Source organism: Herpailurus yagouaroundi, unplaced genomic scaffold (genome assembly GCF_014898765.1).
Source record: "Herpailurus yagouaroundi ecotype Mexico unplaced genomic scaffold, PumYag 557, whole genome shotgun sequence".
NCBI classification, from domain to species: domain Eukaryota; kingdom Metazoa; phylum Chordata; class Mammalia; order Carnivora; family Felidae; genus Herpailurus; species Herpailurus yagouaroundi.
This window is the reverse complement of record NW_024412774.1, coordinates 3,329,649-3,344,050: the sequence shown is the minus strand read 5'-3', so window position 1 is coordinate 3,344,050 and position 14,402 is coordinate 3,329,649. Positions and strand designations below refer to the sequence as shown.

The window sequence follows — 14,402 nt, the reverse complement described above, 5'->3', positions numbered from 1 at the left end:
GAAAGCATCTTAACAGAGGCTCACCAGGCAGTTGAGTGGTACCCCTTCTCAATATACTATTGCTTAAAAAGAGTGATCTCCTGACTTCAAGAGACATGTATTTGAAATTCTATTCATTGAACAGTTTGCGTGTTTGAGCCAAGGGTCCTAGAGAGCTAAACTCGGTAGTTCTCATTAGCTCATTTGTCCACCAAATTTAATAAAAGTAACAGGTGATCTGCTAAGTCCAGAAGACCCATCAGCATGGACTTCCTACCTACCCTCAGGGATTTGCACACTCTCAAAAGGGTCTCGGGTTCTAAAAACGTGAACCACTGTATCCAGCCAAAAACTAAGGGAGTTTCGTGTGGATTTGGCCTTTTGGGGAGTTTGTTCTTTTTTTGTTGTTTTTTTAAATTTTTTTTAACATTTACTTATTTTTGAGACAGAGAGAGACAGAGCATGAATGGGGGAGGATCAGAGAGAGAGGGAGACACAGAATCTGAAACAGCCCCCGGGCTCTGAGCTGTCAGCACAGAGCCCGACGCGGGGCTCGAACTCACAGACTGTGAGATCATGACCCGAGCTGAAGTCGGACGCTCAACCGACTGCGCCACCCAGGCACCCCGGGGAGTTTCTTCTTAAAGCAGCAGTTGGGCAGTGAGAATTGCCCAGTCCCAACACAGAGGCAACTGGTGTTTGAGAGAGGAGTGCCAATTTGCTCTCTTTCATTTCCACCCTTGATTCTTCTTTAATGCCCAAAACTCGAATCTCTCACGTAGGACAAGATGGTACCTGCTGCGCAGCCGGGTTTCAACCTGCAGCCCCTTCTGGAACAGCTCAGCCAGGATGAGCTGAACGAGTTCAAGTCTCTGTTGAGGCCCCTTTCCCTGCAAGATGAGTTACAGCACATCCCTCCGACAGAGGTAGAGGAAGCCGATGGGAAGCAGCTGGCAGAAATTCTCACCAACCGCTGCCCCAGCCATTGGGTAGAGATGGTGACCATCCAAGTCTTTGACAAGATGAACCGAACAGATCTGTCTGAGAAAGCAAAGGATGAGCTCAGGGGTAAGTCGAAATGAGTCCACACTGTGTCATAGGAGGAAAGAGTAGTAGCCTCTAAGGTTTCAGATGCACAAGAGTAACACTGAGCTTTGGAGAGGCTACCTGCCCTGAACCCAAATGCTAGACCTTCATTAAGTCTGGTGGTATCTTTCAGCTCTTTTCCAAGTCTTTTCCAGCTCTTTCCACTCTGCCCAAGTATTGTATACCTCCCCTGGCCTCCTCCCTCTGCATCCGCTCTGTCCAAAGCGAATATATTCCTTAGAGAATATATTCATGATCCCATTCTTCCATACCTCCTCCAAGATGTTAAATTATTGTACACACTCTGTTTCACTTTCAGTTCCCACTTACGGTGTTTGCTTCCATACACTCTGATGCACACTCAATATGCAAACCCCTACCTTCCCCTTGACTAGCAGCACTAACAACGTGTGGGGCTGGGAACCTCCTCTGAGGTATTTGGCAACACCCCTGGGGCCCCAGTGCTGGCATCCCAACACCTCTACCCGTTAGATGCCAGCAGCATACTCCCCTCATGTGTGACAACCAAAAAGGTCTCTAGACACTGGCAAATGTCCCCTGAGTGGAGAACTGTGTTTTAGGTTAGTGGCTGTCAACTTTCACTGTTAGGGGCAATGTCCTCAGGAGCTTTAAATACGCTGATGTCCAGAACCTACCACCGGAGATCATTATTTAGCTAAGTGATCTGTGTCTCCCCCCAGGTGTCAGGTTCTTAACCGCTTCCCAGGTGACACCTGTGTGCACCCAAGGTTTTATAATATCATCCAGGGCTCTGACACCTAACAGAGTGGCCACATGTGGTTAGTACATACTTTTGTGACAGGTGTTACATTTGTCTTGGAGACCCCTGTGCCCTGGAGGACATTTTCTCTCTTGGTCTTCAGCAAGGGTATTCAGAATCGTTTTCCTATCCTACGATTTTATTTTTCTTACAAAAAAAAAAGGCCAATTTTATTCCATCCAGGGATCCATTTTTAGCTTTAATGTTCCCTGTCTTCAAATAGATAGGCGAGGGTTTTCATCCCTAGCTGGCCTCTGAAGATGACGAATTTAGAAATAACTGGAAGAAACTACTCAGAGTTGGATACCTATAAGGGTTTGGCTCTGAAAAGTGCAGTTTCTCCCTCCTTTCCTATAAGTAGCTTTGAAGTCTTTTCTGGGAAATAAGCCTCCATCATTAAGTAAGTTACCTCATTTACAGTCTTGTGTGTGTGTGTGTGTGTGTGTGTGTGTGAGAGAGAGAGAGAGAGAGAGAGAGAGAGAGAGAGAGAGATTTTGGAATTCAGGAGCTTGTCTTAAATAGACAAAATGAGGGGCGCCTGGGTGGTGCAGTCAGTTAAGCGTCCGACTTCGGCCAGGTCACGATCTCGCGAGATCTCGCGTGATCTCGCGTGAGTTCGAGCCCCGCGTCGGGCTCTGGGCTGATGGCTCGGAGCCTGGAGCCTGTTTCCGATTCTGTGTCTCCCTCTCTCTCTGCCCCTCCCCCGTTCATGCTCTGTCTCTCTCTGTCCCAAAAATAAATGTTGAAAAAAAAAATTAAAAAAAAAAAAAAAAAAGCTTTTAAATAGACAAAATGTGGTGCTGAGCACTAAGGATGCAAAGAAAGCCAAGCCCTCATTTCTGCTGCCATCCAGGTGGGTGAAGAGTTAAGACGTAGGGAAAGGCGCTCAAAAAAGCAGTATTTACAGTAGAAATGAGTAAATACACACAGATGCTGGAAAGAGTGAGCTTTCCCTTGGAATCTGGACTGTCCGGATTTTAGACGGACCTACAGCAAGGGTTGGCCAACCTTGGCTCACAAACCAAATCTGGCCCGCCATGTGCTTTTGTGCATCTTATATGCTAGGAACAAATTGTATGGGGGGGAGGGCTCAAAGACTATTTTCCAGCCTATGAAAACCCTGTGAAATTCAAACATCAGTATTCATAAACCAAGTGTGCTTTGCACACGGTGTACTCATTTGCTCGTACGTTATCTGTGATGGCTTTTGCCTCACAAGGAGAAAGGTAGAGAGAGGTGGCCTGAAAAGCAGGAAATATTTACTGTCTGGTCCTTTGCAGTAGCAAAAAAAAAAAAAAAAATCTGCTAACCCTGGCCAAAAGGATTTTTGAGTTTGTGATTTTCAACATTCTCTTCTCTTGACATCATCAATCACCAGTACCTTTAACAACATGACCTGGGCTCAAGCCAACAGTAAACCAGAGGCTGGTTTGAAAAGCAAAGGTACAACTATGGATACTCCAGCCAGTTGCCTCCTGGGTATTTCTGCAAGACCCTCCTAGACTCCCCTCTTCATTTATCCAGTGTTGAGTTGGAAGTATTTCCTCTCCCTTCGTGACTCCCCCCTGTTCCTATAGCCCCTCCCAGGACAGTGAAGCTTTAACCACTTTATTAGAAACCCAGGAATTAACGCATGGAAGGTTTCTGATGCCCTCCGGAGGAAGTAATGGTGTATACATGCCCATTTCTCTCACTGTGTGAACTTGACTGGTGACACCTAGGACAAATCCACCATGATGACTGCTCTGTGACCTGCAGTGTTCTTGAGCCCAGCCCCCCCCCCCATGTCCACTGTCTTTCCTTTTGTTTAACCACACCCTTAAGTACACCCTCAGTGCATAATGTCCTTGATCTCCTCTGGAGATAGGACTGTGGAACACATCTATTCTCCTTCTCCTCGACACATGTACTCCCAGCCTCTAGAGCTATAAAAGCAGGGTTCCAAAGATCTTCTTGTCTTGTGGATGCTCTCGACATGCTTCTTAATAAGCCATTTCTTGTCAACTGGACTTGTCAGCCTTTTTCTTCAGTCTTAGGGCTCCTTCTGCCTTTGGAGATTATTCTGCATTCACCTCCCTGACACGGAACACACATTGTGTGTTCTGAACTGCGGAGGAACCCCCCTGCCACAGAGGCATGTAAGCCTGACATCATGGCTTGGCACACTTTGATTTTATCTCCAGTATCACGTTAACATCCTGTTCACGTAATCCGGGCTTAACTATCGACACCCAGTTGTCAAACACGACCCTTCTTAAAGTCCCAGTCTCTTCCCTGGGCAGAAGTTGCAATGCTACGTAGTGACAAGCCTACAAATGCCCCCCCCCCGGTTTGGGCAGGGGGATCACCGGGACTCCGGAACCAAAATGTGCAAACCTGGAAGAGACACAACGGTGTTCAGGAGAAGAGGAGCCAGGTTGGTCATAGAACGCTCAGTGTTGGAGCAACCTGAGTGACCTCTCCTCTCCCTCCCCCCACCCACCCTTACTGGACTCTCCATCTCTCTCCAACCTCATTTCCCTCCACTATTTATAATCCCGAAATGTCTCTCAGAAAATACCTTCTTCCCTTCCTTAAGAACAAAGCGGGGAAATGAACATTGGAAAGAATTGGAATTTCTTTAGTTCACAGAAAAGGAGTGTATTGTATAGAGTTTCTCCATCATTTTTTTCAGTTTCAGATGCTCAGACTGTAGTAATATCGAACTCCCAGATGAGAAAATTAAGACCTGCCAGAGGTAGGTGTCTTGCCTCAACCAGTGCTGTGGTCAGTTTAACATCAGTCAATTTCTTAAGTTGGCCTGATGGTATTTTTTAAATGACCTTAGTGAAGTACAATTTAGGTATCATAAATGTTATGTATCCTAAATTTTTTTTTAAAATTTTTTTTAACGTTTATTTGTTTTTGAGACAGAGAGAGACAGAGCATGAACGGGGGAGGGTCAGAGAGAGGGAGACACAGAATCGGAAGCAGGCTCCAGGCTCCGAGCTGACAGCACAGAGCCCGACGCGGGGCTCGAACTCATGGACCGCAAGATCATGACCTGAGCCGAAGTCGGCCGCTTAACCGACTGAGCCACCCAGGCGCCCCACATGTATCCTAAATTTTAATGTACTACTAATGATTTTGTGTAAATGTAGACTTTCGCAACCATGGCCGCTCTCCAATTTTACAACATTTACATCACCCCATAAAGTCCCCTCATGTCCACGTGTAGTCACTCTCTGGTCTCTGTCGCCCAGTTCCAAGCAACTGTTACTTTCTGTGTCTCTAGCATTGCCTCTTCTGGACATATGTGGTCTTTGTGTCTCTTTGTCACTTAGCATAATCTTTTTGAGGTTCGTCCATATTCTTGGATATATCGTGAACTCATCCATATTTATTACAGAATAATATTCCATTGTATGGATGAGTCACACTCACATTGCCCATTCATGGATGGATGGATGCTTGAATTTTTTCCACTTTTTTAAAATATATTTAAACAAATTTTTAATGTTTATTTATTTCTGAGACAGACAGAGTGTGAACAGAGGAGGGGCAGAGAGAGAGGGAGACAGAATCCAAAGCAGACTCCAGGCTCTGAGCTGTCAGCACAGAGCCAGACGTGGAGTCCGAACTCACGGGCCCCGAGATCATGACCTGAACTGAAGTTGATTGATCAACCGACTGAGCCACCCAGGCGCCCTGAATTTTTTCTACTTGACTGCCTTGCATGATGCTGCCAAGAACCTTCATGTGCTGGTCTTGATGTACACGGATTTTACTCTTAGCTTGGGCAGATACTTAGGAATTCTCTGGCATTCCACACAGGCATAACGCTACTGGTTTACCCAGATACTTGAGCAGCTATAATGGGTTGGGCTGTATGGTGAAGGTCTATCCCCTGATATCCTGGTGCGTGTTCTAGTCCGGTGGGGAGAGATAAGTAGTTTCCATAGATCACACTGAGTTTTGAATGAGCAAATAGAACAAACATTTTTTGTTCTGGGTGTCTCATCCGGGTTTTTGATGTTACTAAAGAGGGCTGTCACTTGGTTTAATTTTTTTTTTAATTTTTTTTCAACGTTTATTTATTTTTGGGACAGAGAGAGACAGAGCATGAACGGGGGAGGGGCAGAGTGAGAGGGAGACACAGAATCGGAAACAGGCTCCAGGCTCTGAGCCATCCGCCCAGAGCCTGACGCGGGGCTCGAACTCACGGACCACGAGATGGTGACCTGGCTGAAGTCGGACGCTCAACCGACTGCGCCACCCAGGCGCCCCGGTTTAATTTTTTTTAATACAAGTTATTGTCAAATTGGTTTCCATACAACACCCAGTGTTCATCCCAACAAGTGCCCTCCTCAATGCCCGGCACCCACCTTCCCCTCTCCCCCACCCCCCATCAACCCTCAGTCCGTTCTCCGTATCCAAGAGTCTCTTATGGTTTAGAATGTCATTTGCTCTAGTCATCTCTTTAAGCCCAGCTGTCATACCTCCCAGCACATATGAACAAAGAACTTAGAATCTGAACTCCTTGCAACCTCGTATCTCTGAAGAAAAAAAAAGCAGTTCACCTGTATTTACATCAAGCTCCATTTAATTTGTATTTTGCAGTGCTTGCACAAATGCAGGGAGAAGATGTCACAGACCCAGAAGAAGCGAAGGAAGATTCGAAAGGAGAGGAGCCAGGTCTGTATCCTGTCTTCCTGGATGAGCCTGGTGCTATTCGTAAACTTCTCTAGTTTTCCTTTCCTACTTAACACACAGTATTTTTCCCCCTAATGAATAACCAGCTATGTCCTTCCTATCCCCTACCTCCTATCACCGAAGGTACACAGGATGAATATAGAAGTATATTGGAAGAGGAGGTCTGGCAAAGGAGGAAGAAGAACTTTTGGCCAGAAGCCAGTGAAAATATCCACATGGTCACTCAGAGATACGAGACACTGGTCCCATCCTGTCATGCTAAAATGCTTGCAGGGCCATTCGCACAGACGGTGGTGCTGCACGGTGCCGCGGGCGTCGGGAAGACCACGCTGGCCAAGAAGTGCATGCTGGACTGGACGCAGGCCGGCCAGGCCCGCGCCCGCCCCGCCGCCCTCTACCTCAGCGGCAAGGCGCTCAGCCGCAGGGGGCCGTGCACCCTGGCGGAGCTGCTGGCCGACAGCGCCCCGGGGCTCTTCCGGGCCCTTCCGTGGCTGCTCGCGCGGGCGCGGACGCTCCTGCTGGTCGTCGACGCTTTCGAGGAGCTGCGCGTGCCCGCCGCGGCGCTGGCGCGCGACCTGGGCGGCGACTGGGGCGCGCGGCGGCCGGCGCCCGTGCTCCTGGGGGGCCTGCTCAAGAGGAAGCTGCTCCCCGTGGCCACGCTCCTGGTGACCACGCGGCCCGAGGCCCTGGGGGAGCTGCGGCTGGTGGTGGAGCAGCCGCTCCTGGTGGAGGTCGAGGGGCTGTCGGAGCCGGAGCGCAGGGCGTATCTGCGGCGACAGCTGGGAGGCGAGGCTCAGGCGTGGCGCGCTTGGCAGCTGATGAGAAGCAACGCGGCGCTGCTCCGCCTGGGCTCGGCGCCCGCCGTGTGCTGGATGCTGGGCGCCTGCCTGCGGCTGCCCGCGGACGAGGGCGACCACCCGGGCCGCACGTGCCGCACCGCCACGTCGCTGCTGCTGCGCTTCCTGTGCAGCCGGTTCGCGCCCGCGCCCCCGGGCCCCGCTGCGCGCCCTGTGCCTCCTGGCGGCCGAGGGCGTGTGGGCGCAGACCTCGCTGTTTGAGCCCCGGGACCTGCGCAGACTGGGCGTGCGCGAGGCCGACCTGCGGCCCTTCGTGGACCGGAACCTCCTGCAGCAGAGCGGCGAGTGCGCGGGCTGCTACCGCTTCCTGCACCTGAGCCTGCAGCACCTCCTGGCGGCCGCGCTCTACGTCCTGGGCGGCGGCGAGGGCGGCCCCGGCTGGGGCACTCGCGGGGTGCGGAGGCTGCTCTCCCAGGAGGAAGGGCGCCGGAACCCCCACCTGGCCCACGTGGGGCGCTTCTTGTTCGGCCTCGCCAACGAAGACCGGATCAGGGAGCTGGGGGCCGCCTTCGGCTGCCCGGTGTCCACGGAGCTCAAGCACGAGCTGCTGGCGTGCACCGTGAGGTCCCCCGAGAACGGTCCCTTCTCCTCGGTGACGGACACGAGAGAGACCTTGTGCCGTCTCTACGAATCGCAGGACGAACCGCTGGTGAAGGAAGCCGTGGCCCCGGTCACGGAAGTGTCCCTGCACTTGAAAGACCCCACGGACCTCGCGCACGCGTCCTTCTGCCTCAAGCATCGCGAACGGCTGCAGAAACTGCGTCTGCGGGTGGAAAAGGGCGTGTTCCTGGACGACGACACCGCGACGGGGTCCGAGGCCCAGGCTGCCGGGTAAGGAGCCTCACGGTTCACTCTGTGAATTGCCCCCGCCCTCAGCCTCCCACCCTGCGGCACCCGGAACGGGGCCGACTTCCGCTCCGTGTGGCTGAGGGTCAGAACGGGCTTTTGGCCACAATTTCTCCTGCTGGCTTGCCACTCAAGGTGGGAAGTGCTGTATTCATACTAGGAATGGGGTCATGGGAACCAGATAGTGTTTTGAGACCTGTCTGTTTCCCTTAGTTGAGCAGTTTTTGCAAACGGCCCAGCCTGTCTCAGTTCACATGTTGGCTGTATAGGTTTCCCATTTCTGGGCAATTGTCCCATTTGGCATGATGGGTAGAAAAGCATTGAAGATGTGAAGTCAGAGGTTGAATCAACTAGGGGTGGTAAGGCTCCATGCCACCATGATGGAAGGGGAGTCCTTCCACAGGCGCCTTGCCCAACAGGACAGAGACCGTGAGGGTGGCCCCAGACGGTTGGCGTTGTTATTTGATGTAGGCTCGAGTAACATCCACGGAGCTCCTACAGAGTTTGCAAATGCTGCTGCTCACCCGGTGCCCATGGGTGCCGTGTAATCTTCCAGGTCGAGATGAAGATATTGGTTTTCAGAAAAGGGTGCTTGAGTGGGATTAGACTCAAGTCCGTTGGCTCGTGAAGTCCTACAGTCACAATCCATGATCACTGCTCATGATCCTGTGTAGGGCCCCCCAACATACTGATGTTTATCTTATCCACTCACCTCTTCCTAACCCCTAAGTTGTCCTCCAAAATCAGTATCTGAAACCCTCATGCACATTCATGGGGCCAGAATAAAATGCCCTCATTGATTTCCTGGGGGAGGTGTCTATTTTCCACATGAAACTTGAGTCACTGCCAAGGGAGCGTTAGGCGCACAACAGGTTGGCGTGAACATCTCTCCACCTCCCAGATCACCAGCAGTCCACAGACCGTATCCCTTCATCCGTATTCTGATTTTGTTTCTTCTCTCATCCAAGTGTTTAGACAGGCCCACATGCTGGTTTATCTAAGTCCTTCCTCTGCAGGAGAGTCCTCCAAGAAATGCTTTGGATGAAAACAAAATTGCATGAATAACCTCCTGTCTCTATCCCATCCAAGATCCCAAGTCAAAATAGTCTCTGTTTTCCTGTTTGCTTGTTTGTTTGTTTGTTTGTTTTAGAGTATCAGAGCTTTTATTTTATTTTATTTTAATACAATTTATTGTCAAGTTAGCTAACAATGTATACAATGTGCTCTTGGCCTTGGGAGTACATTCCCATGATTCCTCACTATATACAACACCCAGTGCTCATCCCAACAAGTACCCTCCTCAATGTCGGTCGCCTGTTTTCCCCTGTCCCCCTCCCCCCATCAACCCTCAGTTTGTTCTCTGTATTTAAGAGTCTCTTATGGTTTGCCTCCCTCTCTGTTTGAAACTATTTTTTCCCTTCCCTCTCCCTATGGTCTTCTGTTAAATTTCTCAAGACCCATATGTGAGTGAAAACATACGATATCTGTCTTTCTCTGACAGACTTATTTCGCTCAGCATAATACCCTCCAGCTCCATGCATGTTGCTGCAAATGGCATGATTTCATTCTTTCTCTTTGCCAAGTAGTATTGCATTGTATATATAAGCCGCATCTTCTTTATCCATTCATCCGTTGATGGACATTTAGGCTCTTTCCATAATTTGGCTATTGTTGAAAGTACTGCTATAAACATTGGGTTGCAAGTGCCCCTGCGCATCAGCACTCCTGTATCCTTTGGATAAATTCCTAGTAGTGCTACTGCTGGGTCGTAAGGTAGTTCTACTTTTAATTTTTTTGAGGAACCTCCACCTCTTTGTTTCTTTTTAACCTGGGTTTGGCTAAAACCAGCAATGGCACCAGTGTTCAGTGGCATTTCATTAACCACAGTCTGGCTGCCTGGTTCTCAGAGCTCCCATCGGAGAAAAGGCAGCATGGATGTCTTTAGGTTTAATTATGACCGTTCTGATCTGTAATGCAAACTCCTGCTTTTCGTGAAAGTTCCTTTCACATGCTGTTTGCTACTTTCCCTTCTGTGCTCCCCCATCACAGCAACCCCATAGCATTGCACTGCTGGTTTGCAACTCTCAGAATGGTTAAGTCACAAGACGCCTTCTAATCAAATCACTTTCTCTACTTAGTGGCTTATCTTCCCCCCCCCCAAATCTTTGCTTTATTCTTTTTTTTATTTTATTTTTTAAAATTTACATCCAAATTAATTAGCATATAGTGCAACAATGATTTTAAGAGTAGATTCCTTAATGCCCCTTACCCATTTAGCCCATCCCCCCTCCCACAACCCCTCCAGCAACCCTCAGTTTGTTCTCCATATTTATGAGTCTCTTCTGTTTTGTCCCCCTCCCTGTTTTTATATTATTTTTGTTTCCCTTCCCTTATGTTCATCTGTTTTGTCTCTTTGATGAGTGAATGCATAAAGAAAATGTGGTATAGGGGCGCCTGGGTGGCGCAGTCGGTTAAGCGTCCGACTTCAGCCAGGTCACGATCTCGCGGTCCGTGAGTTCGAGCCCCGCGTCGGGCTCTGGGCTGACGGCTCGGAGCCTGGAGCCTGTTTCCGATTCTGTGTCTCCCTCTCTCTCTGCCCCTCCCCCATTCATGCTCTGTCTCTCTCTGTCCCAAAAATAAATAAAAACGTTGAAAAAAAAATTTAAAAGAAAATGTGGTATATATATACAATGGAGTATTACTCGGCAATCAAAAAGAATGAAATCTTGCCATTTGCAACTACATGGATGGAACTGGAGGGTATTATACTAAGTGAAATTAGTCAGAGGAAGACAAAAATCATATGACTTCACTCATAGTGGCTTGATTATCTTATCTTGATAAGACAGTTGCTGACATTAACCCTACACAGCCCCAGATTTCCCCTCACTCCCCAGAGCACATAGACCATGCTCTTTGAAAAGTCACAGATTCAGGGCACCCAAGTGGCTCAGTCAGTTGAGCGTCCAAGTTCGGCTCAAGTCATGATCTCACAGCTTGTGAGTTCAAGCCCCAAATCAGGCTCTGTGCTGACAGCTCAGAGCCTGGAGCCTGCTTCAGATTCTGTGTCTCCCTCTCTCTCTGTCCCGCACCGGCTCACATGGTCTCTCCCTTTCTGTGTCTCTCTCTGTCTGTCTGTCTGTCTCTCTCAAAAATAAATAAACATTAAAAATATTTTTAAAGAGGGGCGCCTGGGTGGCGCAGTCGGTTAAGCGTCCGACTTCAGCCAGGTCACGATCTCGCGGTCCGGGAGTTCGAGCCCCGTGTCAGGCTCTGGGCTGATGGCTCGGAGCCTGGAGCCTGTTTCCGATTCTGTGTCTCCCTCTCTCTCTGCCCCTCCCCAGTTCATGCTCTATCTCTCTCTGTCCCAAAAATAAATAAATGTTGAAAAAAAAAATTTAAAAAAATATATTTTTAAAGAAAAGTCACGAATCTAGGTTGTAATGGCTCATCTTCATGGTGCCTCAAGTTTTACGATAGGTTATTTATTTATTTTAATGTTTAGAGAGAGAACAAGCGAGCACGAGCAGGGGAGGGGCAGAGAGAGAGGGGGACAGAGGCTCCAAAGCAGGCTCCACACTGACAGCACAGAGCCCGATGTGGAGCTCGAACCCACAAACCATGAGATCATGACCTGAGCCAAAGTTGGACGCTTAACCGACTGAGCCACTCAGGCACCCCTAGGTCATTTATTTTAAATGTGTCTGTATTCAGGGCAAGTACCACTAAAAAAACCAAAGGTATAACCTTGTCTTAAAACAGCCAGGGCCCTAGAGCTGACCGAATCTAACTTCTGTCTGGTTTCTTTTTCCTTCCCCTATTTCAAACCACAAACTGTCTCCTGTGTGTAGGGCTTGCTCTTCAGTCAAGTCTACTAACAAAGCTTCCGTCTTTGGAAACTATTTCTTCTCTGGGCCCTTTTGAACCTTAGGAAGATATTGACATTGACCCAAATAAAATTAGGACTCCATTAGTGCCTCTGGGAGAGCATCCCCAAAACACAGTCTTGTATAACCTTGTCCTTCTGCAGGAGGAAGGAAAATTGTCCTTCAGAAGAGAGGATGACTGGGGCACCTGGGTGGCTCAAGTGGTTAAGCGTCTGGCTTCAGCTCAGGTCATGATCTCGAGGTTTGTGAGTTCGAGCCCCGCATCAGGTTTTGTGCTGACAGCTCAGAGCCTGGAGCCTGTTTCCGAATCCTGTCTCTCTCTCTCTCTCTCTCTCTCTCTCTCTCTCTCTCTCTGTCCCTTTCCTGTTCATAATCTGTCTCTCTCTCAAAAATAAATAAACATTAAAAATTTTTTAAAAAAGAGAGGGTGACTGAGTGACCACCCTCAAAATGCTTAGGGACGGGGTGGAAATAATAAGTTAATTATTCAGATACATTTTAATGCTCTGAAAACCAACTGCCTTGATGGGAAATCAGTGGAACTCAGTTGCGAGCTGATAGGTAGAAGATGGTAAGAGGTGAGCACAGGTGCTGGGATCTTATTCTTTGACTTTGAGTCCTGTCTCTGTTAGTGTGTGATGATGTGGGGCAAGTTAGACACTTTCTGTGCCTCCGTGCTATTATTTCCAAGTAGCCACAGTACCCACTGGAGAGTAGTAGGTTTTAAATGTCTACTTTTTTTTTATTTTTTTTACATCTATTTATTTTTGATAGAGACAGAGCACAAGTGGGGGAGGGGCAGAGAGAGAAGGAGACACAGAATGGGAAGCAGGCTCTGAGCTGTCAGCACAGAACCTGACGCGGGGCTCGAACTCACCAACCGTGAGATCATGACCTCAGCCGATGTCAGACGCTTAACCGACTGCGCCACCCAGGCGCCCCTTAAATGCCTACTTCTAGGGGCACTGGGGTGGCTCAGTTGGTTGAGCACCCCACTCTTGATTTAGGCTCAGGTCATGATCTCTCGGTTCATGAGTTCAAGCCCCACATCAGGCTCTGTGCCGACAGCGTGGAGCCCGCTTGGGATTTGCTTTCTCTCCCTCTCTCTCTACCCCTCCTCTGCTCTCTCTCTCTGACTAAATAAACTTTAAAAAAAAAAAAAGCCCAATTCTGAAATTGTTGAAAGTACCAGCTGCTTCTTTCAGTGACATGTTACCTTTATTCCTTGGGCACTTACACCTTTGTTTTTCTCCAGGAAAACCTTCAGATATTAGACTATCCCTTAGGTCCCATAGGATTTCTCCATCGGTAACTAAAATGTTTTCATTTTCTGACACGTCTTGGTTTAGAGTGTTTGCACCATTTTCCTGAAAATCAGTCCCTCCCCCCCCACCGACTGCGAACGTCCCACACATGAATAGAAAATTAAAGCAGGGGTGCCTGGGTGGCTCAGTCGGTTAAGCGTCTGACTTCGGTTCAGGTCATGATCTCATTGTTCATGAGTTCGAGCCCCGCGACAGGCTCTATGTTGGCAGCTCAGAGCCTGGAGCCTGCTTCAGATTCTGTCTCTTTCTCTCTCTCTGCCCCTCCCCTGCTCATGCTTTCTCTCTGTCTCAAAAACAAAATAAACGTTAAAATTTTTTTTAAAAAAAGAAAATTAAAGCAATGTTGAAAAAGATAGAGAAATCGGGTCACCTACACAAACCCTACCCCCAGAACAAAATGAACATTCTCTGATACGTCTGTGTATATGGATATGTAATTACTTAAAGATTGTATTTTCTCTAAACTCAAAATGGATAAAGGACCTGAATGTGAGACAGGAAACCATCAAAACCCTAGAGGAGAAAGCAGGAAAAGACCTCTCTGACCTCAGCCATAGCAATCTCTTACTCAACACATCCCCAAAGGCAAGGGAATTAAAAGCAAAAATGAACTACTGGGACCTTATGAAAATAAAAAGCTTCTGCACAGCAAAGGAAACAACCAACAAAACTAAAAGGCAACCAACGGAATGGGAAAAGATATTTGCAAATGACATATCGGACAAAGGGCTAGTATCCAAAATCTATAAAGAGCTCACCAAACTCCACACCCGAAAAACAAATAACCCAGTGAAGAAATGGGCAGAAAACATGAATAGACACTTCTCTAAAGAAGACATCCGGATGGCCAACAGGCACATGAAAAGATGCTCAACGTTGCTCCTTATCAGGGAAATACAAATCAAAACCACACTCAGATATCACCTCGTGCCAGTCAGAGTGGCCAAAA

The 14,402-nt window shown here is 48.4% G+C and overlaps 1 protein-coding gene across 1 annotated transcript in view; it reads left to right on the top strand.

Moving 5' to 3' along the window:
* The first annotated feature begins 767 nt into the window (after positions 1–767).
* Positions 768–14,402, top strand: part of NLRP2 (NLR family pyrin domain containing 2) — a 33,085-nt gene continuing 19,450 nt past the window's right edge. The window contains 3 exon segments of the mRNA XM_040465201.1: positions 768–1,047; positions 6,599–7,526; positions 7,528–8,226. Coding sequence (XP_040321135.1) covers positions 768–1,047; positions 6,599–7,526; positions 7,528–8,226 — 1,907 coding nt within the window.